The sequence below is a fragment of the Nelumbo nucifera genome, chromosome 3, assembly GCF_055504915.1.
Source record: "Nelumbo nucifera cultivar China Antique chromosome 3, China Antique-T2T, whole genome shotgun sequence".
Taxonomy (NCBI): domain Eukaryota; kingdom Viridiplantae; phylum Streptophyta; class Magnoliopsida; order Proteales; family Nelumbonaceae; genus Nelumbo; species Nelumbo nucifera.
This window is the reverse complement of record NC_142651.1, coordinates 35,930,695-35,955,756: the sequence shown is the minus strand read 5'-3', so window position 1 is coordinate 35,955,756 and position 25,062 is coordinate 35,930,695. Positions and strand designations below refer to the sequence as shown.

At 36.7% G+C, this 25,062-nt stretch overlaps 1 protein-coding gene across 4 annotated transcripts in view; it reads left to right on the top strand.

Moving 5' to 3' along the window:
- LOC104593042 (ARM repeat superfamily protein) overlaps positions 1-25,062 on the top strand; it is a 93,234-nt gene that overhangs the window by 18,665 nt on the left and 49,507 nt on the right. For all 4 annotated transcript variants that reach the window (XM_088900441.1, XM_010252701.3, XM_010252692.3 and 1 more), the window contains exons 10-15: positions 1,072-1,225; positions 1,413-1,500; positions 2,055-2,151; positions 2,226-2,316; positions 5,649-5,746; positions 18,253-18,450. In XM_088900441.1, the coding sequence (XP_088756567.1) occupies positions 1,072-1,225; positions 1,413-1,500; positions 2,055-2,151; positions 2,226-2,316; positions 5,649-5,746; positions 18,253-18,450 (726 nt within the window). The remainder of the gene's footprint in view (positions 1-1,071; positions 1,226-1,412; positions 1,501-2,054; positions 2,152-2,225; positions 2,317-5,648; positions 5,747-18,252; positions 18,451-25,062) is intronic.

Here is a 25,062-nt window from a genome sequence, read left to right as displayed (position 1 = left end):
CTCTGATTCAAGGGTCTTCTAAAATTCGACTTGAAGTGATCCACAAAACTCCTAGCTATTTCCTCCTAATTGGTAATCACCTCCTCCCCTTCTATCTCAAGCTTAGTCACAAATTTTTTTTCTCCTCCTTCCATTTGCTAGATCATGAAAAAACGGGTATTTCCATCACCTTTCTTGATCCATTTATGGATTATTGAACCAAGGTAACGAAAGAGGTCATATTGGGTTATCTTTTTGTCTCCAATAATTTTAAGTGTACCTTTGTTTGCACTGCTATAATCATTAAATTTGCTTTGCATATATTCTGTTTTAGTCCTACTTATTTTAAAACCTCTTGTTTCTAATGTAGTTGTTCGTAAACATAATTTAGCATTTATTCCTTTAGCTTCATCAATTACTACTATGTCATCAACAAACATCAAGCACCATGGCACTCCTCTTGAGTCTTGACTATGTTTAGTTAATTCATCTATGACTAGTGCAAATGAATAAGGACTGAGTGCTGAACCTTGGTTAAGATCCGTTTTAACTGCAAATTCTGATGGCTCTCCCACAAGTGTTCTAACATTGATTTTTGCACCCTCATAGTCTCATACATGTCTTTAATTAGGTCTACCTACCTATTTGGGACTTCTTTCTTTTCCAAGGCCCAACATATTACCTCTATAGAGACTCTTCTTATGCTTTTCCAAGAACCATCTTGAGATCCTCTTTTTTTCTTTAAAATTTTTTATCAATCGTTTTGTCTTGATAAAAAGATGGCTTCCATGGTTGATTTTCCTGACACAATCCCAAATTGGTTTTCTGGTGTACTTTGTTTTATGTCATTAGCCTTTGCTTAATTATTCTCTCCAAAAGTTTCATATAAAATTGAAGGTGTGTTTTCTTTATTTTTTTTCATCTTTTAATTTTTTCCTGCACCTTAAATCATTCTTGGGTCATAGTTTATGGAGAATGTTTTCTATTAATATTAATATTATTATTATCATTATTTTCATCATTATCATGGTTGCCTGATTGCCATAGTCCTTTTTTGCAACCACCTTACAGATGCTACTCTCTGTTGTATAGGTACGCCTTGCATCTGCTTCAACTTTAGCTGTCATGTTGGATAGGCCTTCGTCCGTTTTTCTACAGGTAGCTGAATACAAGGAATCCACTAGATGTGGGTCATTTACCCCACTTTCAAGCTCCCTTGGTCAAATACTAATGCAACTTCATACAGGTATTTAAAAGACACCATCTTTCTTTATGGGGATGTTCCTTTCTTTTCTTTATATCCTTTTCTTTTTCTCTCTTTTTTTTTTTTTTTACTTTTTCTTTTTACTGAGAGAGGATGGGGAAATTTTTACTTGTTTACTTGTTCTTTTACATCAGACTTTGTCCATTTCTGTTCATTATTTGTGGTACAGGTATACTGTATTTGCTCCAGCGGGAAACTCATAGTGGATTACTGGCATCTGTTTTTAAAGTTCTCTTGCTTTTGATTTCAGCGACCCCGTATGATTTCTCTTCTGAATATATTATCTAGTGTTTATCCTACTTGATTTATTAACTTATCATCAGCTTTATATGAATCATGTGGCATGTCTACAGAATCCTTTTTTTTTTTTTTTTAATTTTTGAAGAGCGTAAAGTATTCAATTGTATTAAGAATGAAAACCAAATGCATTAGTCCATATACAAAGAGAGACTGTACATTGAGAATATTCAAAAAGACTCAATGAAAGAAAGGTCCACCTTGCGAAAAAGATAAAAGCTGGACACTTTTGAAAGCCCTTTGTACACTTAACCAAGAACACAAAAGCCTATAACTATGTTTCTAACCGAAGCTAAATCATAACAATTGTTCCCCTCATACATTTTTCTTATGTTTCTCTGGGGATCCTTTACAATGATGTACTGAGTCTATAGCATTGGTTTTGTCTTTATGACTTACCATACATACGTACAGGCACCTATAAATGCCTTTATTTCATTATATTTTTTGTCCACCTCTGTTCCAATATGAGGTCTGTAATTTTCTTGTTGCCCTGGTTGTGATCTTCACACAGGTATGCTCGATTGCCTGGGGTGTTGTTGCCAGCTGTTATCTCATTTCTTAGAACACAGATTCTGGAGGGGTTCAAAATTGATCAGACTGGTCTTCTGGTTAGTTCTGCTTGGTTTTGATATGTTTGGATATGTTTTTGATGTCAATATCATATCTGAAACTCTCTTGGTAGGCCATTGCTCTTAATTGCTTGGGAGCAGCATTTTCCACCTCACCTCCATCCTTTCAAGTCAAAGAAATGCTTCAGGAAGAAATATCAAAAGGTTTGTCCCTTTTTGATGTATATTGTTTTTTTTTTTTTCTGAAAAAAGGTAACTGTTATATTAACCAAAAGGGCAAAAAAAAGGGGGGGGGGGGATGTACAAACAGAACAAACAAAACAGCCCTACTAAGAGACACCCCACTTAAGGGGGCAAAGTGTGTGCACTATACAAAAAGGTTCTATCCACCCCAGATTTAGCCAAATGATCCGCAATTGAGTTCAGCTCCCATGGAATCCATATAAATTCACAATGCAAAGAAGAAGAAACTTCAGAAATCTCATTGAGAAAGTGGCCTAGTCTCCAAGGGCACTTATCTGATTGGAGGCCCAGTTAATAGCATTCCTAGAGTCTCCCTCAATGAGAACAGAGTTAAGCTGAAGCGATCTACCAGTTCTCAGACCAATCACTAATGCTCTGATTTCAGCTTCAGAAGCATCTACTGCACCAGCGGGACTACTGTAAGCCCAAATCACTGAGCCCTCTCTGTTTAGAATAACTCCCCTGATGCCAGCCACCGGAATCTGGCCAGAGATTGCTCTACAGCTGCCATCAATAGAATATACTATTGATGTCTTTTTTTGAAGCTTTATTTATCTCATTTTAGTGAGTAGGTTGTTACATAATCTGCATGGGGGTGTTAGTTATTTTAATTTGCCATTTTATATATAATAAAACTGATTGGGTCAGCAATTAGTATTTCCTGTTTGTCCAATTGTTTCTCCCTTCTCTTTTTCTCTTCTCTCTCACTGTCATTCTAGCAAGTCAGCAGTTTTATAGCCTGTATGGGGGTTTAGTTATTGGCATTGCAGCTTTCTTTTTTATATATAATTGCACTTAAGTTTGATCGTTCATCTTTTCTACAATTCTCCACAGAGCAGTATTTGTTTCATTGCCCTAGGGAATTGATCTAGGGTTTCTCAAGGGAGGTAGAACCTTCTGCCTCCTATCTTCTTGTTTTCTTTCGCAACAACCACAATGATTGGCTGTTAAGTGTTCATGGATAGTGAAGGTGTTCTCTTCTCAAAGAGGATATCCATGAGAAGAGATTAGACCTAGTTAAGTTGGGTGACCAAGATTTGTTGATGAATGGTAATTGGTATGTGGTGCTTTGAAGGTATGCATCTGTGCTTACTTTGGTGAGTTGTGCATCATGCATTTAGAGTGGAATTTGAACCTATGCCTTTTCAAGTGCATCAAGTGTTGAGGCTTGGAAGTGGAAATTGAACCTACGCTCTTTTATGTTTTACTAATTTGTGTATGTGAAGTATGTTTGATTCTAGGGAACCCTTTATCTTTTCCTTTCCCCCATTTCATTGCCTATTTCATGTTCACTCATTTCACAACCCACAAACAGTTCGATTTTTGAATGGTAGGCCTAATTTTGGATTTTTTTTTTTGTTTAAAGGATGAAAATGAATAGAGGGACATCATTGTATTCAATGTTTTAAAAGTGCAAGGGCCAATTTGTGCCTGAGGTGCAAGGTGAGGCGTGCGCCTTTTTAAGAAAGGCGCAAAATTACAAAAAAAACTAAAAAATAAAAAAAGTCATAAAATTTAAAAACAAATGCCAAAAAATTAAAAAAAATGCAAAAAATTAAAAAAAAATGCAAAAAATATTAAACATAATGTTAATAAAAAATATAAACTTAAATTTTAAAATAAATGTTTTAAAAACCTATTATCTAAAATTAAAATACATAAACATAACATGTAAAGCGTATTCAAATGAAAATTTAAAAATAAAAGCAAACATATAAAGCATTTTCAAGCATCTAAAACTCACAATCTCTTTTTCTTCTTAATTGCATTGCTTCCAGTAGCTAATGTGAATTAAAACATATTGCATTCTTGATTCTATGAGTTGCCTTTGTACCACACCCCTTGAGGCAAGCCCAAACAAGTCTATGTTAGGGTCTGAAATTCTTATTTCTCACATAAAAAATAATGATTTTATAATTTTCATTGCCTTTTAAGAAGATATTTTATTGCAATGAATGAATGAACAACATTAACAAATAAGGGGTTCTCGGAGCCTAATGTTGTTCATTAATTCATTGCAATAAAATATCTTCTTAAAAGGCAATGAAAGTTATAAAATCATTATTTTTTATGTGAGAAATAAGAATTTCAGACCCTAACATAGACTTGTTCGGGCTTGCCTTGAGGGGTGTGGTCGGGGTTCGGGGGCAGAGCCCCTGGCCCAGCTGGTATACTCAAAAAACAGCAAAAAAGTGCAAACATTTAAAAAGGTTGTGCGCCTTTTGAAAGGGGTGTGCCTAGGACCTGGGCGAGGTGCATATCCCAAAATGTGCCTCGCTTGTGCGCCTTTTAAATCACTGATTGGATTCTTGCAAAAATCATCTGTTTTCTAATGGAAAATTTTTGACAGGGGGCTCTTTGGAGGTAGCAAAAAGTTAGGGTAAGTTTAAGACGTAGTCCCTGTTCATTTTTCGGATTTTGAAAGGGGAGGGGGAAGTCTGTCAATGGGATTTTGCTTCCCATTGATTGCTTTTTCCATGTCCGTTTTTCATGTTCATGTAGGACCCACAGAAAAATCACTTTCCTTAGGTATCACTTATCCAGGTAAGTGATACTCATCTCCCAGGTGGGTAAGTAACTTTCCCACCTGGGGGAAAAGTTGACAAAACGTGTTGGGACAGTTTTGTTCATTCCAACAATGACTTTTTATGATAAAAGAGTCATTGTATAATGTACTTGAGAATCAAAAGAACACAGGTAAGTGCTTCCCAGGTAACACTTGCCCCGGTAAGTGAACTTACCCAGACAAATAGCTTTTTGAAAAACGAATGAAGCCTTAAGAGGAAGTCAGAAATGTGAAGGGGTGTTTAAGATAATAGCCCTTAGTATAATGTGTGTTAAACTGTAATAGGGACAACTCTGTCATTGTTTTGTTACTTAGATAATGAATGAATCGAAGAGACAGATATGATGCATGAGTGTTTTTTACCTTTTTCCTGAATTCCTGTCTTCTACTCATGTTTTCTCTCTACTCTTCATTCACTTCTCTCAACTCTTTCCAATGAGGCCTCTTGTATCTATCCTGTTTAGACAAGAGGGAAATAATGTGGGTGGATATATGGCTAATATCGTGGGGGCTAAGGCATAGTGTCTCCATCGGATGGAAAATTATCCATTTTTCCTCTGAGTGGCAGAAAGTCCTTGTGATCACAGTCAATGGACAGAATACCTGTCTTCTAAAACTCATGGATTTTCATTTATCAAGAGTTTTAGAAGCTTCAATACCTATGCTATAATTGTATACATGGTTGATTTCACTGTTTAGTATGATGCAAGAAACTTGTACATTCCAGGTTTTCTTGATGATGAAGGGAAGAAAGGTGTCCTCTTGGCTATACTTAAATTTTCTGAACGAGACATGCATCCAACGGTCAGCTTTGAGGCTCTCCAGGTGATTTTGATAATCATTGTTAACAGTCAGTTTTACTTATAGTTGTCTAGCTTGAGTTGCTTTTTTTGTTGTACTTCTAGTTTTGTTTTGGGTGTCTCCTGGTGATTAAGATATAATCAGGTTTGCTTACAATGTGTAGCTCAACTCAGCTTTTTTGTTATTCACTTGTAGTCTTCTAGTTGTATTTTCTGCAGTTTTTTTATTGTGTAATCAAAGTTTTATTAATTAAAGGGATGTAGAGAAAAATAATAACTGTTCAATTTACTGTGCACTTCCCTCTGCACGCAAAACAGGTTACCAATTAAATACAAACATTGGAAAAAGCATTGACCTCTTTGAGTGCAAGAGACTATTGTTTTAAAAGGCTTACACCTTGGGGAGAGGCAGAAGAAATCTGCATCCAGGCTATTGCTTCATGGGTGTATGTGTTGGGGAGAGGCACAAGGAAGAGAGGGTGGATTATGTTGGAGATGCACCAGAATGGCAACCATTTGGGCATGTGAAGAAAGAAATACATGGATTTTCAAAGATTAAGAAGAAAAGAGGCACTTTTTGAGTACATTAGGTGAACCCTTTGAGTATTTTCTTGCCATTCTTTACTGATGATATTCTTTGTAACTGGGGGCAAGTGACAGGTTCTTCGAAAAAAGACAGTAGTGAAACAGCTTTGGCATCCATTCCTTAGAGGTGCTATAAAGTATAAATCCCAACTCTGTTAGCAGAAGCATGGGTAACCTCTGGGACACTTGAGTAGGAGGTGTATTGAGCGATGAATATGGAGCTATGGAGGCAGAGCTGTAAGGTCCAATAGGTGTCAGGGATTCCATAAATGCAGAACTGTTAGTTGTTTTTCATTGGAAAAACAAATGGATATCGCTAGATTGATCATTGAAGGTGACTCCAAGGTAGTGGTGATCAGCTGGTTAAATCATGAAGAGAAGGCTATGTGGACCTACAGACAAGAATTCAGGGAAATCAAATGATTGACTAGGAATCTAGAAACTACCATCGAATGGGTACAGAGATTGGCCAATAGCATGGCTGATGTTTTTCTCAAACAGGGGGTAAACAGGAATCACATGTTTTGGGCTGTCTTGTAAAATTAATTTTTATGGGGGATGGATAGTATATACTAGTCTGTCATTGAGTTGTTTAATATTCTATAAATACACATTTTCTGTTTATAAGTTATAAATAATGAAATTACAGTTATTGGAAAAGCTGTTTTTTTAATAAAAAAATGTTTCAAAAGGTGTGATCACATTTACAAAAGAGATGGTAAGGATTGTCAGAGGCAGAGGAAGAGATGGAGGGATAGGAGTTGGGCTATCTAGGGGCACTGGAAATTCTGATCTCATTTGTTTGGTGTTGAGTGGGTTGCCTTGGAGGTTATAATTTCTTCAGAGGGGAGCTGTGGGTGTAGGATTTTGGTTTCTCTTTATCATACAGGATATGCAAGGGTTGCTTTTTATCCCTTTCTATATCTGCTAGTGGCTTCTAATTTCTTGAGCCTTAAAGTTCTTTCTGTAATTATGCATCTTTTAATGCAATTTAAAAAGAGTTGTGAGAAGTGAAACTTGGTTGGAGTGAAGGTTTGTGTTCAATTCAAAGGTTTTGATTGAGGTTGATTTCTTATTGCCCATTCAATGTATCACCTTTTCTTTTCTGTTGATAAAATTTTATTGTACTAAATATTTTTTACATGAAGCTGACTTTGGCCTAAATCACTGCATTCCATTACTTCTCAAAAAAAAAAAAATCACTGCATTCTATTCTTTCTTGCCGTTTGACCCAATTTCTCCATATCTGTTCACACCCACAGGTTGTTTAATGAAATAATGAACTCCTATTAATTCTAATTATTGTTTTTTTATCAGCAAAGGAAATTCAAAATTTATTAAAATAGGAAATCAAGTTAAAATGTCTGACTGTTCCAACAATCCCCAAATAGAAATGGTTTACATTTAGCCCAAAACGAATGCTGCCTATTATTCCCCTGTTTTTCTAGCACATCTGCCTTCCCATTAGCAGTTCTTCTAACCCAATTAAATGTAGTGTTGAATTCCCTTGGTAAATAATCTATCTCCTTGAATGCTTGGTTGTATTCCCAAGGTGTTGAATTACTTCTCCTTGTTCAAGATATGACCAGTTTTGTGTCCCCTTCCACTTCCAAGTTCCGGATTCCAAGCTGTTTCACTAGCCTTAGTCCTTGCAACAATCCCAGCAGTTTAGCTCCAACTGAATCACCTACTCCAATTGGTCCTGAGAACATGGCCACCACCATACCTGAGGGATCTCTGATCACACTCTCACCTCCTATACCTGCTCTCTGCAGATTGCCGAAAGAGCTGCTACTGAATTCAGTTTTAATTTATTATCTGCTAGGGGTTTTCCATACCATGCTCACCCTATCTTTTCCTCTTTCTGTTTGCACCACTTCTGACCATGTTCTTACTATATCATTTACCGAGAAAATTCAAAAGATCTCTAGTGTTTTTTACCTAGCGTGCAGTTCTAATTTTATACCTTCTATCATCTCCTCCTTTGATATGCTTTTCTCATTGGAAATTTTCTGGTTTCTTTCTTCCCGAACAGTCTACACAACTGCTGCCCTTACTTCCCTCCACATAATTCTCCCTCTCTTTTTTGGTTGCCTCAGGAAGTTGCGACTGAATGAGCATACCACATCTTGAGGAGTAACCCACCTGCAACCAAAGAGAGAGCAGAAGTACTCCCAAACACAAAGCACAATGGGACAGGAGATCGGTAAATGGGAGATGGTTTAATCACTAGCTTTGCATATAATGCACATACTAGCGGGGACCCGTGCGGTACACGGGAAAATCTGAAAGATTTAATAATTTTATTTACTATTAATTAATATTAAATTAATAATCAAAATTTATTGTTAATTAACTAAAAGTATTCAAAGTTATTGTTAATATCTAAAATTTTAATAATTGTATTTTCATTTAATGTCGATTTATAGAAAATAATTATTGTTAATTTAGTATGAACAAACATTTTTTAATAAATTTAGTTTTATTAATAATTTATAGTAATTTTAATAATTGTTATTATTTTTAAATGAAATTTTGATTAACTTTAAATAAATAAAAATAATTACAAAAGCTAATATTTTTATTAATTTCACTAATAATTAACAATTATATAGGAATGACAACGGGGTGGGTTCAAGGTGGGGCACCCCATCCCTACCCGTACCCCATAGTTAAGACACTCTACCTCATCCTCGCCCCGTCCCCAGTGTCAGGCGGGTTCAAGGCAAGGCAACCACTCCTTAATGTCAGGCGAGTTCAAGGGCAAGGCACCCCACTCATCAAGGATGGGGAATCCTAGAATTTCCCCGCCCCGTCCCCAGTATTGGGCAGGTTCAAGTAGAGTTGTAAACTGGGTCGTGTTGGGCAAAGCCTTGGGTCAGGCCGGGCCGTGGACCAAGCCGAGCTAGGAAAGGTTCATTTTTTAAAAAAATTGAAAAAGACGTTTAAATTTTTATTTCATATGATTTTTGATGTATACAATTGTTTATATATACAATTAGACCTATTCATGGGCCATGTAGCCCGACGGCCCGACCCAACCTAACCCGCTATTTTTCAGAGCTCGGGCTTTCTCAAATAAACCCGGTTCGATACTACTACATATATAAAAGAGTACTTATGTTATATATAATATATATATATTATATATGTAGTAGTATCGAGACGGGCTTTCTCAAATAAGCCCGACTCGATACTATTACATATATAAAAAAGTACTTATATATATATACTTCTTAAATTATTAATAAATATCAATTTACTATTAGGAAATATAAATTAGTTTATTAATTTATTAAATTATTAATAAATTAATATAATATTAGTTTATAAAAGTCTACTTAAAATAAGACAGTTTGTGTATAGGTCGGGCTTTGGGCTTTATATAAGGGCTGAGCTCGGGCTCAAGATCTAGGCCCGGTGGTCGGGCCGGGCTCGGGGTCGGACTTGCACATTTTTTGTTGATAAAGAGGCTTGTGTTCATTATAAAACTATGATTTTTTACAAATTAAAAAATTTATTTAATTCTAGTCCAGTATAAAAAAATATATAACATTTATATATATTTTAATATAAAATTTGTTATTTAAATGTTATATAATAATATTTACCATATATGCATATAACTTCCAAGTTGAGTTTATTAGGGGTTGTTTAGCTTGGACCCTATCCGCTAAAGCCATCATTGGATTCCAAAAGTTTGATACCCAATTAGACTTCGAATTTGATTATCCCTAATAATGTGTGGGCATGGTGCATATCTCAGCTAGACATAACTCAAAAGAAAATAATTGCTTGAGCTTGCAAATTTATAGATCTAATTGGGTTAGGTTAAGTTATAAACAATTTGTTACTTTTTATTATTGATTATTAAAATATTGTAATTATTAAATTACTGTATTTATTTAAAATACAATAGTTTTTGGAAATTATCATATTTTCAGAAATATTGCTAATTTCTTGGCTAAAACTAATTAAATGTAATCTTTTGGTTATTAAATATAACTTTTTGGTAATTAATTGTAATTTCTACTATTTATAGCTTAAATTATAATTACTATTAATTACAGTTTAAAAATAATTATTGTTAAATATATTACTATTAATAATTAAAATACATTATTTTATTCATTATTATTCAGTAATTTTCTATAAAATAAAATAAATTTATTTTTTAATTATTTTTAGTATTTTAATTAAGCTTTAGGTTTTTCATAATTTTTGGATTTTTAATTAATTTTTGGTGTTTTTTCATTATTACTCAGTAATTTTTGAATATGAGTATTTTTCAATAATTTTTAGAATTTTCATCATTTATTTTTGCATATTAGTCACTACAAAATTAATTTGCATTTTCTTTCAGTAAAAATAAATTAAATAAATAAATAAATACCATAGTTAATAAAAAATACAGCTAGGTTTCGATATTTTTCAATAATTTCTAGCTTGGGTATTTTTTTAATAAATTTTGGTATTTTTAATAATAAAATACTATTAATTGTACTTTTTTATTATTTTCAATAAATACCCTTATTAATATAATTTTTTAGTATTTCAATTGTTTAGGTTTTTCAGAATTTTTCGAATTTTTTATTAATTGTTGGTATTTTAAAACTATCAATTAATATTTTTTATTAGCGTTTATCAAGGCCTCAACTCATAAGTTATCTAATAATATTATTAAAACTATCAATTAATATTTTTATATTTAAATTTCTTATTTTTATTAGCGTTTATTAAGTTGGGTTTTTATGTGGAATTGAAACACATTTTTAATATTTACTAAGTTTTGTTAATATTTATTTTTAGTGAAAGTTTAGTGGATTTTTAAATTAATAATTTTTTGATTGTTTAACCTGAACCTATTTATATTATTTGATTCATATCATGGTTTTCAAAACCGGACCGGATCGGAAAAAACGAGAACCAGTCAGGTGATCGGTTCAGTTTTACCTCAGAACCGTTATTTTGTCAAAAAACGTTGATTTGGTTAGCAAACCTCTGACCGGGTAGTCAAACCGTTTGAACCATCCAACGGTTTTAACCATTTTTATTTTTTTATTTTTTTGTTAGAATGGGCCACCTGTTCGCTTCTAACGGTCTAATTGTTCGACCCGGGAACCGGACCTCTGATTGGTTCGTTGTTCGGTTCGGTTTTTAAAACCTTGATTTATATTATTACTATTCTCTCTCTCTCTCTCTCTCTCTCTTTTAAATGTAATAATAACATGCATTAAAATAAGAGGCCTTAGAAAACCCAAAGGTCTCTCTCTCTCTCTCTCTCTTAAATGTCTTTTTTAAATGCAATAATAACATGCATTAAAATAAGAGGCCTTGGAAAACCCAAAGGTCTCTCTTTAATAGTGTGCAACTTTATTAATCTAATCAAGATAAGCAATGATAACTGTTTTATATTTTTAAAACAAAAGAAAATAAGAAAAAATGCAAAAAATGGAGAAAATAGATAAATAGCTTTCTCAAAGGAGAGACATGCTGGCATGGATTGTCCAATTTTAATATATATAAATGAGTATTGGATGCAATAGTTTTATTTCGATGTTTTTTTTTTTTTTTATTTTGTGGCTGTATTGTTTGGATGTAATTCTGTTACATCTCTTTCGTATATCCTTCCCGTTTTTGTTAGTAATGAAAGTAACCTTTTCCTCACAAAACAAAATAAAAGTTTTATTTGGATGGTGATCAATGAATTTTCTCACAGATGATTCATTGTAGTCTAAAAAGCTATGCTATTTTCTGAATCTGACTTTTTTTTTTTTGAGAAAAAGTAAGGTAATTGTAGTAATGAGTATAACTGTAAACATAACAGCTATCGGTCCACAAAACACTCCATGTACAGCCAGTAACTATACAGAAAAGCCAACAAAAAACTGGTCTCTCCGGAATAATTCTGTTACATCTCTTTCGTATATCCTTCCCGTTTTTGTTAGTAATGAAAGTAACCTTTTCCTCACAAAACAAAATAAAAGTTTTATTTGGATGGTGATCAATGAATTTTCTCACAGATGATTCATTGTAGTCTAAAAAGCTCTGCTATTTTCTGAATCTGACTTTTTTTTTTTTTTGAGAAAAAGTAAGGTAATTGTAGTAATGAGTATAACTGTAAACATAACAGCTATCGGTCCACAAAACGCTCCAGGTACAGCCAGTAACTATACAGAAAAGCCAACAAAAAACTGGTCTCTCCGGAATAAATACAAGAGACAACCAACTAAATCAAGTAAACCAAAAGCCCAGATCGAAATACTGATGATGAGGGATATGCTTAAAAGAGTCCTTGGCTGACAGCCAGGAATGTATAGTAGCCATTGCCCGAACCACCAACTCATCTAAGGAGCAGCTCTGGCCTTCAAAAATCCTACTATTTCTTTCTTTCAACAGGACCCAACACACCACATGAGGGATCATACACCACAGCACCTTACCCCTGTTGCTTAAGCCCGTCAACTTCCAAGAGAAGAGCAAGTCAGCTAGAGATTTGAGAAAGCACCACCTGACATTTAACAGGGAGCAGAAATGGTTGAACAGCAAATGGGATACAAGGGCTTTGGGATGGTCCATGGTGCTTGGGGGGAGACTTCAATGTAATCTGATTTACGAATGAATCAAATACTCCCCAACAGGTCATCACAACCAGCATGCGGAGATTCAATGATTTTATTAATAACTGTGAATTAAAAGAACTCCCAATGCTGCAAGCCCTCTATACTTGGTCCAACTTTCAGGAGATTCCAACCTGCTCCAAATTAGATAGATTCCTCTTCATTGAAAGCTGGGAAAATAAGTGGGTGGACTTGATAACTAGGGCATTACCGAGAGTCACTTCTGACCATTGCCCCATTGGCTTAGGACAAGAACCCTTTGGGCAAGGACCCCGACCTTTTAGGTTTGAGAATATGTGGCTGACTCACCCGGATTTCGTGAAGAAGGTTGAGGAATGGTGGAGAGAAGACCTAAGGGGGGTGAAGTGGAAAGGGGTAAGATTCCACAAAAAAACTTAAAAGATTGGGAGTACATGTGAAGGAGTGGAATATGGAGCATTTTGGGAGAATAGAAGATAGGAAATCTTTTCTGTTGACCCAAATAGAGGAATTGGATGCGAAGGAATCTCAAAGAACCATAAGCCCTCAGGAGAGAGATCGGAGATGGGAACTAAAAAGAGAGTTAGATGAAGTTGTTTTGAGAGAAGAAATTTCTTGGAGGCAGAAGTCTAGATGTAAATGGATTAAAGAAGGAAATGAGAACACTAAATTCTTTCATAACCTAGCCAATGGAAGGAGAAGGAAAAATCTAGTGTCCAAACCGGAAGTGGATGGAATAGTCTTTGATACCCAAGAGAGGATAGCCAACTGTTTTGTTGAGCACTTCAAATCCATTTTGAGGAGACCCCTAAGACCTAGTGTGGAGTTGGAAGGCGTTACCTGGTAGAGGCTTCCAGAAGAGAGTAGAAGCTGGCTGGAAAGGAATTTTGAGGAGGAAGAAATCAGAAAAGCCATTTTTTCAATGGACAGGTCAAAAGCAACAGGGCCAGATGGGTTTACAATGGCTTTTTTCCAAGACTGTTGGGACGTAGTCAAAGAAGGTTTAATCGAGGTCTTTAAGGAATTTGAGGATAACCCAGTGATGAGTCGTGGAATTAATGCTACTTTTTTAGCTTTAATTCCCAAGAAGAAAGAGGCCAAGCATCCGAAGGATTTTAGACCTATTAGTTTGGTGACTAGTGTTTACAAGATTGTGGCTAAGGTCTTATCTTTGAGGATAAAAAAGGTGCTTCCTTGTCTTATTAGCCAAGCGCAAGGAGCTTTTGTTCAGGGGAGACAAATTGTAGATCAGATTTTAATAGCAAATGAATGTGTGGAGGAGATGAGGAGATCATTGTGTCAAGGTTTTGTTTGCAAACATGATCTTGAAAAGGCCTATGACTTGGTGGATTGGGGATTCTTACTACTTGTGCTAAGAAAGTGTGGGTTTGGGGATAAATGGTGCAAATGGGTAAATGGTTGCTTGTCCAATTGCCATTATTCCATCCTAGTAAATGGGGTAGTTAATGATTTTTTCCCAGCTAGTAGGGATCTGAGACAAGGTGATCCTATGTCACCATTCCTTTTCACTTTAGTTGCTGATGCTTTTAGTAGACTCCTCTCAGAAGCAGATAGAGCCGGATCTCTAAGAGGGTGGAGAATAGGTAGAGGCAGAGTTTCAGTAACCCATCTCCAATTTGCAGACGACATAATAATCTTTTGTGAAGGTTGTGATTTGACAGAGGTAAGGAATCTGAAGGATGTAATAACTCACTTTGAGAGGGCCTCAAATTTAAAAGTAAATTTTGAGAAGAGTTGTGTTGTGGGAGTTCACTTGAATAGAGAGGAGTTGGAGTCTATAGGAGCCTCGCTAGAATGCACCTGCTCTTAGTGGCCCCTATCCTACCTAGGACTTCCTTTAGGTGCAAATCCAAAGGAAAGTAGGTTCTAGAACCCGGTGGTGGAAAGATTCGAAAAAAGATTGGCAGCTTGGAAGAGAAACTATATTTCCAAGGGGGGTAGAGTTACTTTGATTAAAGCAACTTTAGCCAACTTGCCTTTATACTTCCTGTCAGTCTTTAGAATTCCTAAAAGGGAGGCAAAGAGGTTGAAAAACTAATGAGGGATTTCTTATGGGAACCTGGTGAAGAGAAAAAAGATCACTTGATTAGGTGGGAGGTGGTGTGTCGGAGTAAGGAAGAAGGAGGTCTAGGATTAGGGAACGCGGTGAGCAAGAACGAGGCTCTTTTAGGTAAGTGGCTTTGGAGGTGGCCCCTGGAGAGGGAGAGGTTGTGGCGTGAAGTAGTGAAAAGTATCCATGGTTGTTTCGAATCAGGTTGGGATGTGGGAGTATCCCGAAAGGGCTTTGCTCACTACACCTTAGAAGGCTATCTCTGGCATTCTCTCTAAGTTCCTCAGTTTTGTAAGGTACGATGCTTGCTTTGGAAACTCCATTCTTTTTTGGGAAGATACTTGGGTGAGCTCTCAACTCCTAAAAGACCATTTCCCTTCTTTCTATTCCATCTCCATTTTTAAAAAGAAACCCATTTCTTGGTTCCTTTCCCCCTCGGTTTGCCCTTTGGCCTTAAATTGGGATTTTGGGTTTCGAAGAGGGTTAAGGGATGAATAATCTCTTTGCGTTTCAGAGCTGTTGTTGCTTCTAGATTCGATGTGTTTGGACCCCCACAACCCGGATAGAAGAGTCTGGTCCCTAACCACGGTTGGCTCATTCACTTGTGCTTCTTTCTTTAAAGCCCTTTGCTCCAACCCCTCCTCTCAGGTCTTTCCTATTAAAGAGGTATGGTCAAGACTGATTCCCCCCAAAATAGCTGTGTTCTGTTGGGAAGCCTATTATGGTAAGATCAATACTGTGGAAAACTTGCAAAAGAAGAAACCTTTTATGTGCTTGTCCCCTAATCGGTGCTCTCTGTGTAAAGTGAGGGGTGAGGACTGTAACCATTTGCTGATATCATGCTCTTTTGCTACCAATATTTGGAACTGGGTTGTTTTTTTATTTGGGTGCAGGTGGAATTTGCCCTCTGAAGTAAAGCTGTTGTTCACTTCGGCTGCCTTTTGGAGATTGACAAAAAGAGGGAAGCTAATGTGGAAATGTATTAGAGACGCTACGTTGTGGACTGTACGGGAGGAGAGAAATGCAAGAATATTTCAAGAACAGGAAAGAAGTCTTGCTGAAATCAAGGAATGCATATTTACATGGACTATCTCATGGTTAAAATCTTCACACTTGTTGGCAGATTACTCCTTCGATGACTTGAGGAGAAATTGGGCTGCAGTGTCTGCTACAGTCTCCACCAAGATCAAATCACAAGCTGAATGGATTCCCCCCCGGATGGTGTGGTAAAATTGAATTTTGATGGTAGCTGCCAAGGTAACCCAGGGCCTTCAGGAATAGGTGGGATTCTGAGAGACAAAGACAGCAATATGTTGTCTCTATTTTCAGGACCAGTGGGTGAAGGTGATTCAGTAAGGGCAGAGCTACTAGCAGCGGTACAAAGTATACAGATGGCTAGTCAAATTGGAGTGACCAATCTGCTAGTAGAAGGGGATTCCAAGGTAGTAGTAGTAGGCTGGCTAATCAGCCCAGAAACAGCTTGTTGGGGCTACAGGGATCTGCTAAAGAAAGTTAAATGGATGACAAGGGATATGACTGTTAGGTTTCAGTGGGTCAGAAGATCAGCAAATGCAATGGCTGATTCTTTGGCCAAGCTAGGGGTGTCAAGGGGAGATCTTTTTTGGGCTACTTTGTAATTGTGTCTCAGGCCTGGGCAGTTTTGGTGTATATGGTTCAGTCCTAGGGGGGGTAACATCTCGTGCCTCCTCCTAGGCTGATTGTATTTTTGATATCTGATTTAATAAAACTAATTTCATTCATCAAAAAAAAAAAGGTTGAACAGAAAATGAGCAGCCTTACAATGAATAAATAAGTGATCCACAGATTCATCTTCCTCACTGCACATCACACATCTTATGGAGGGCAGCACCAGACCCCTCCTGTTCAACTGCTCCTTAGAAAGATATTTACCATGAACTGCTGTCCAGATCAAGAAGGAGACTTTAGTAGGAATGTGAGGGAACCAAGTATCTTTCCATGGAAAAGCCTGAGACGAACCAGTACTCAGCTTCAAATAAAAGGACTTCACTGAGAAAATCCCATCCCTAGCCCACTTCCAAATTCTGGAATCTTGCTGATTTGGATTCAGTTGATAATCCTGAATTAGTTGGAGCAGCTCTAGCTGATCTGAGACTTCCCAGTCATTGAGATGCCTCCTAATATTTGGACACCAGTGTCCTGAATTTCCATGCCACTCAAACTGATTTGCCACCATCACATCTCTATCTTCTGCTATAAGGAAAAGTGAAGGGAAAGTCTCCATTAGAACAGAACTATTGCACCAAAATGTAATCCTGTTGCCATCCCCTAATTCTAGCCTTAGACCTTGGATGAAATTAGGATAAACCTTCTCAATTCCTTTCCAAATTGAGCAGCCAGCAGAAGTGGGTCCAGGCCCAGGATCCCATCCACAGTTTCTAGTTCCATACTTTTCCACAATTAGCCACCTCCAGAGAGCTCGGGGGTTAGAATTGAAGAGCCAAAGTCATCTACCTAGGAGAGCAGTATTTACCTGCCTGAAGCTTCTCACACCTAAACCCCCTTCCGAAACAGGTTTGCAAATAGTTTCCCACTTAACCTGGTGAATCTTCTGCTCACCATTCTTCCCACACCAGAGGAAATTCCTTTATAATTTTTCTAGCCTTTCAGCCACCTGTGCTGGGATTGGAAACAATGATAAAAAGTGAATAGGTGGATTAGCTAGAATACTTTTCAACAAAGTAATCTTAGCTCCCTTCGACAAATACCTGGACTTCCAATCCCCCAGCTTCTTCTCTAGTCTTTCAACCACCGGGTCCCAAATGGACTCGGAGTGGCATTTTGCTCCAACTGGGAGGCCCAGGAACCTGAAAGGGAGCTTCCCCACTTTACAACCGAGCTCCACAGAAAGTTCCTGGATGTTGTTGGCCTCCCCAACTGAGAAAATTTCACTTTTCTGGAAATTCACTCGTAGTCCTGAAATCACCTCGAACCACAACAGAATCACCTGAAGATTAATTAACTGCTCCTTTTCTTCCTGAACAAAGAATAGGGTATCATCTGCATATTGCAATAAATCTGTCTTTCTAAACATGTTCCAGTATTCAGGTAGCAGGTGATGGACCACATGCTTGTTTTTTGCTTGCTATTTTTACTGCCAGCAATCGTTGCTTTATACTGTTTGATTTGAAATTAATTATTGGAGAGTAATGCTTTTTTCAATGGTCTTATCTCTTGTTCACATGGAATTCATCTCATGTTATTCTGAGTCTTAATTCTCATAGTATCTTTTTGCAGACTTTGAGATCTGTATCACACAACTACCCAAACATAGTGGCTGCATGTTGGGAACATGTTTCTGCTGTTATCTTTGGATTGTTGGGAGTAGGTGCTCTTGATATTCTTACATCTGATACTCAAATTAGGCCATCCAAACCAGATTTTGGAAGTGGTGTAGGATCACTTGGAGAAAAATTCATTACATGTGCAGTTAAGGTAAACGTTTCAAGGAACAATCTCTTACTTTGTGTGTATACATACATACATACATACATACATGCAGTTATCAGAAGAGGCATTTTATCTAAACATAAGAATCCTTATGTTACATTCTGATTAGGATTAGGAGTAGACATAACCAGACCTGGGTTTTATATATCTCTCATTATTTAGGTACCCAGTTAGTCTGTTTACTCCAGGAATGAACCCACTCTGTATTATGCACCATGAAAAGAATATTTGTTACACAGTACCTATCAGACAGAGGAATACTTTTAGTAGTATCATCCATTTACCCCACCTCCGTGAACATTTTCTTGAGTGGTCATGCGAGGGATATAAATAGTCATTAGATATTTAGATAACTATGACTCTATGAGTTAGGATGATATCCTTAAGGATGAGATAACTGAATTTCTACTTTTCCCTCCTGTTCCATGAACTAATCTTCTTCTGGGATCTTGCTAGTGATATTGACAAAAGGTTAGATTTTTTATTAATTGGTTAGTAGAAATTTTATCTTGAAATGAGAAAAAAGAAGAGATTGTACAAGATTTTTAGTATGCCTTAGAATTGTTAAGCCATCACTGGATGTTTAGTATGCCTTATAGAATTGTTAAGTCATCACTAGATCTTTAGTCCCACTACAAAGTACAAACTAGTGCCTTACGGTGATGAGACCCCCCCCCCCCCCCCAACATTGTTTGCCATTGTTTTTTGATCAGCAATTGTTTGCCAAACTATTTTCTGATCCTGGGACCCAATTACAAATAACATCCAGTTCTGCAATCGTATGATTGGTTCCCCTTACAGTGTGTCAATGATACCATGGCCCTTGACTCCTACTTTTGGTTCATTCCACTACTAGCTGTGAATCCCCTTTTATTACCATATTTCTAGCTGAACCAACTCCTGCAGGTCATGAGAAGATTGCTGTAATGGCTCCTTTTTTTTGTGTGTGGGTGGGTGGGGGAGCAATTGAGTTGATCTTTGTGAGGGATCATGATGAAGAAGAATTTGCCACAATTAACTATTCTCTTTAAGATGTCATTAGTATTAAAAGAGGCAGACAACTTTAAAGTTTTAAGCTAGTGAACAACTTATCAAGAGTTTTCTATAATGGCCTCCTTGATGGCAAACAACTTGGAGGACATACCTGCATCTAAAATCTGGAATCCATCTTCCTCCTCAAAAGTTAATGCCCTGGTGTGGGCTGCAACTTTAGACAGATGTTTGACCAAAGCTCACATTCTCAGAAGAGGCACTCAACTTCAGGATCAGAGGTGTGTACTGTATTGACATGGTATTGAGGATTGCTGCCACCTGTTTATTCACTGCCCTGTTTCAGTTAAAGTTTGGAACCACTATTTCTCTGCACTAGGCCTTGCTTGGGTGATGCCTGGCTCTGTTAAGGAGCTGCTTCTGAGCTGGGGCTTAAAGGGGATGCCAAAACTTGCTGCTGCTATTTGGAAAACCATTCCAGCTGCTGTAATCAGTACCATTTGGACTGAAAGGAAAAAATGGTATTACATAATATTGCTAGAACTCAGGAAGATCTAATTTCGTATTCAGTTGGAAAATTAATCTCTTGGGTGTCGGTAACTAAAGGGATTAAGACCTCACATTTGAGGGCTAGACTGAATTCTAGTAACTTCTGAGAGTTGTAATCCGGGGGTTGTAATGTTGGGACCCTGTCAAGGTTTTTTCCTTGGGGGATCCCTTTATATCTTATTTCAATATCAATAAAATTTTACCTTCACTTTTCTCAAAAAAAAAAAAAAATAAATAAATAATGGCCTCCTTGATTTGTAATTTATCCAAGAATGCTCTAGCATCCTTTTATTCCATAGTTGACCATAAAATGGCTGTTCCATTGCATCTCCCAATCACCTTTATTCTCTTCTGAGGACTGATAAAAGAACTTTTAAATAAGGTTTCCATGTTACTTGGAGGAGTAGAAAGGAAACAATCCCTAATATTAGATACAAGATGTTATGGGCCCAGGCGTAGGATCTCGTCACTGGTCGGTCCACGGGGAGAACCTCTTGCTTCCCCTTGCGCCTTCCCTTGCGTGCAGACCCTATTGTGGAAAACCGAATGGGTGATTTGTCCAAGAGACCACCTGAACTCTCCTCACTCTTCTCTTGACTGGAAACTCAATGCCTTTATTTCAACTCATAGCTCCTTAAATAGGAGATTACAAAAGGGTGTTCCTTGTTGGATTCGGCTAGGCTAGGGTAATCCCTATCAAACTCAAACTTCTACTTCTAAATAAATTACCTACTTCTAATGGTAACACAACTCCTACTTCTAGTGGCAAATAGAACTCTTACTAAGAAGATAAGATAAGGATAAGGGATAAGGGAAAGTGTAGCTGGCGGTTGGCGAGCAGAGCTGCCGTGGCAGGATAAGTGTGGGCCTACCCTGATGAGCTGTCGTGTGGGCCCCGCTCTACTGCTGCTGCCGGGCGGTGCGCGCGTCTCACAGTGCTGCTGCCGTGCGGTGCGTGCTGCTGTGCAGCTGTTGTGCGTGCTGCTGCCTATGACTGCGCCGCAGCGTGCTGCCGGGCGGTGTGTCCATAACACAAGAGTGTAGGAGATTTGTAAGTGATATGTAATTTCACAACTTGCATTATGGAGGAAGCACTTGTGTTGAGAGAGACAACAGTTGGGTCTTCTCCTTTGCAGAGTCTTTTATGTGTTAATTTTTTGGTAGTAAACCCCCCAACAAAATACTCTTGTTTTCTTTTGGGTTGGCCCATTCCAAATTGCCTTAACCCGAATAGCCTATGTGGAGGTGTATGGTATAGTGAGAATCTGAAGTGAATGAAGCACAAGAAAAACTTTGAGAAGAGTTGTCTCTCCAAATACGATGATCCTCTTTGGAGGAGTCAAGAAAAGCATCCTTTAGAGAAGGAAGGATATTTGAAGCTTTCAAAACCTCAAAGTCCCTTAGCCCTTTCCTGAGATCCAAGTTCCAAGATATTCCTGATCCAATGTTGGAAGCACAACAAGAGATGGGTCCATTTTTGAAGGATGAAATGGAGTGCAACAAAGAAATTCATTGTTTCAAGGGCCTATCTCCCCACTATAGATCTTCCCAAAACCTTTTGTTCTCTAAGAATACATCATACTGGACATGCTGGAAGAAGGTAGGAAGTAATTTAGAAAAGGCTTTCCAAGGAGAGGCTAAAGAAAGGAGTTTTTTATAATGTTTGGCCAATTGGCAACTCTTACCATGTAAACTTGACATCTTGATAGAAGTAAATAAAGGAGGAATCAACTAACTCAGAATGAAAAGATAAATGACCAAGTTGAGCACATTGAAGCTTTTTATCAACAGACTCAGGTGAGACAGAACTGCATGCAAGTTGACTCTGGTGAAAACTCCTTTGAGGTAGCACATCTAGAAGGTCCATCATATTTGCCTCATGACCACTCTCAAATCATTTTCTTGGAGACTAGATTTTGGAAAACACAACAATCAAGAAATAAAGTTATCTAGTAGTTAAGATCTTTGGTAGGATTACTAACAGACAATAGGGTTGTATTTAAGTTAGGAATATGAAGAACTGAAAGTAGAGTCAAACTATTAGTCACCCTAATACTTCATTTCCAAGAGATAAGGGCTAAGGATCCATTTGCATTAGAGACTTCATTTCTTCTAGAACACAAGGAATAGGATTGAAATAAAGAGCCTATATTGGTGATGTAGTTTGAAGCACTTTAAGTCTTTTATTCAAGAAACACTTTGATTACTTGATGTTGATGCATGATTGGTAGTGGCACAAGTGCCCACATGGGCAAGAGCATTAGGTCCACCTCCAGAGGATGTACTTTCCTTTGCACTCTCTAGCTGTCTCAAGGACTTATTGTACTTATTACTAAGCTCTAGCTGTTACATGAATCTTTCAGGAGGTAAGATTAGATGGTATAGGTGCTAGGTTAGACTTATTAGGTGGTGTAGTAGCAACATTTGCATTACCCTTCTTGCTAGTTTTGAATCTATCAGGCTTCAAATGGGGTTGGAGTTTCTAGCAAGATTCCTGTGTATGCTTGGGTTTTTTGCAATACTTACAGGCTACCTCCTTCTAATCCCCTCCTATGCAATCCAAAAGGGTATTTAATATCAGCTTCAGCTTAGCTGTGGCTGCATGTGTAGAGTAATCAAATGATGTTTGTAGCATAAACTTCTACTCTTGTCACTATGTACAAAAGAGTAAGCTTGAGATATGCCTCCAAGTGTCAATATGTGTTATTGTGTGATGCCATAGTTTGGGTTCAGGCCAGCCAAGAACTCAAAGAATAACATCCTTCTTAAATTCTGACTGTATAGTTTCATGATGATCAATCTCTTGCCAATATGACCACAAAGTAGAGAAATAAAGTGCAAGAGACATCTGCCTCTATTTTAGAGTGTTCAGCTCTAGCCTCAATTGATATGGTCTAGCAGCATCCAATGGTTGAGAGTAGGTCTCACTGTTTCAGATACAGTCTCATACCTTTTTAGCTGTTTTCATCCATAGATAATTTCCCAACATGGATATTGGGACTTGGGAGTCCAAAGGATCTAACTCTATTGCACTCTCAGTAATATAGCCTAGTTTACCATGTCCATCATTACCAATGCTCATAGACTGAGCCCATTCTACATAGTTTGTATCATCCAATTTAGCTACAATAATCACACCACCATTCTTGGAATCCATAGCACTATCCAATACAACTATAGGTTTCATACCCTGCTTCAAATCACTGTTAGTAGGGTCCATTGAATTCATATAACAAATCCAATGATGTTTCTGCACAACAAAGGGTGGATATTCTTGACCTACAGTCCACAATTTTACGATCACTTACAGCCATGTTTCAAAGTATTGATACACTCAATATGCAGAATTTGTGTATTGAGAGTTTTGTTTGATCAGAAGTATAATTTATTTATTTTTTATTTTTTTGTTTAACAAATTGGTAGGGGGACCTGTCACATCATCTATTAGAGTATTATCACTTGAAAAACATCAAAATCTATAATATTATGTGTATCGATGACCAATAGATATTATGTAATATGCTTGGTTAGTGATAAGGGCCATATTGTAATACTTTGAACCTTGAGAACAATATAAAATTGAACAAACAATACTTGAGCACCAACTCCAGATCCCTTTATGGCATTTAATGAATAAAAAAATTTGAATTCTCTAATTTCCTTGATTTTTGGGTAGCAATATTTAGGAATTGCTTTTGGCCGTTCAACCAGCCTTGGTGCCAAGATAGAGAGGGAGAAACAGGGGTGCTTTCACCAGACACCTTCGAAGCTCCTAAAAAGGTGGTGATCTTAAGAACAATCACATTCTAAGTATCGATATGATACGCCTGGTCCTGTAATGAGCGCATTGTATTGTATCTATTGGTCATTGATATGCTTAATATAGGGACTTCAGGGATTTCGATATTTTTAAGTGATAATAGGTGTTATGACAGGTCCTCTTGTCAATTCGTTAGACAAAAAAATTATACTTTTGTTCGAGGTTCAAAGTATTGATTTAGTATGCCCCATATCCGGCGTATTGTATTGTATCTATTGGTCATCGATACACTTAATTTAGGGACTTTAGAGATTTTGATGTTTTTAAGTGGTAATAGATGTTGTGACCATGGTTCACAACATCAGCAATATTGGTGAAACATTCCCATTTTGCTAGGTGGTGATAGATACATTTTCTGGGAATTTTTTTCCAAATATCTTCGATATTTTGCTGATATGTCAATATTTTCAGATTTCACTGATAGACTATATATTTAAGGTTTAAAATTTTAGAATATTATTAAAACCTTTCAATGTTTGGTTAAAATCATTATAATTCTTTAAAAATATTTTCCTAAAAGAACCATGGGGAATTGGTGATATTTCAGATTTCATTAATAGACTATATATTTAAGGTTCAATTTTTGATATTTCATTAAAATAAGTATAACTTTTGAAAAATATTTTCCTAAAAGAATGATTGGGAATTGGTGATTGGATAATTGACTTACTTTTTTTTATATTATTCACTTACTAAGTCACAATAATTCAAAAGAAAAAGTAAAATGCAGATAACTGTAAAAGAGTATTCTTAAATTAATCAAAACAAATAGTAACAAAAAAATGAAACAAAGTCAAAATGGCAAGTAATTAACATTTTTTTATCAGTGAGCTGGTAATTAACATATGTCAAGTAATTTAATATGGCAAGTAATTAACATATTAAATTCTCAATTTTCTCCTATTTGATTTATAAAGTTCTTTTCTATGATTTTTTGAGCCTTAAATGTCCAATTATATTTATTCTAATGATTCCTTGAAGGTTTAATAATTAATTCCATGTTTCTAGAAATCTTTCTTGATTTTTTAGATTTTTCAAATATTTTAGCGAAATATCTCTGAAATTTCTCCATCTCTACATGGAAAAATGTCCATCGTTATCAAAATGTGAACCATGGATGTCACAGGTCTCCTTGTCAGGTCAGACAAAAGAAATATACTTTTGATCAAATGAAACACTCGATATGCAAATTCAAGAGCATCAATACTTTGAACCATGCTTTTAGGCAGCAAATAAGC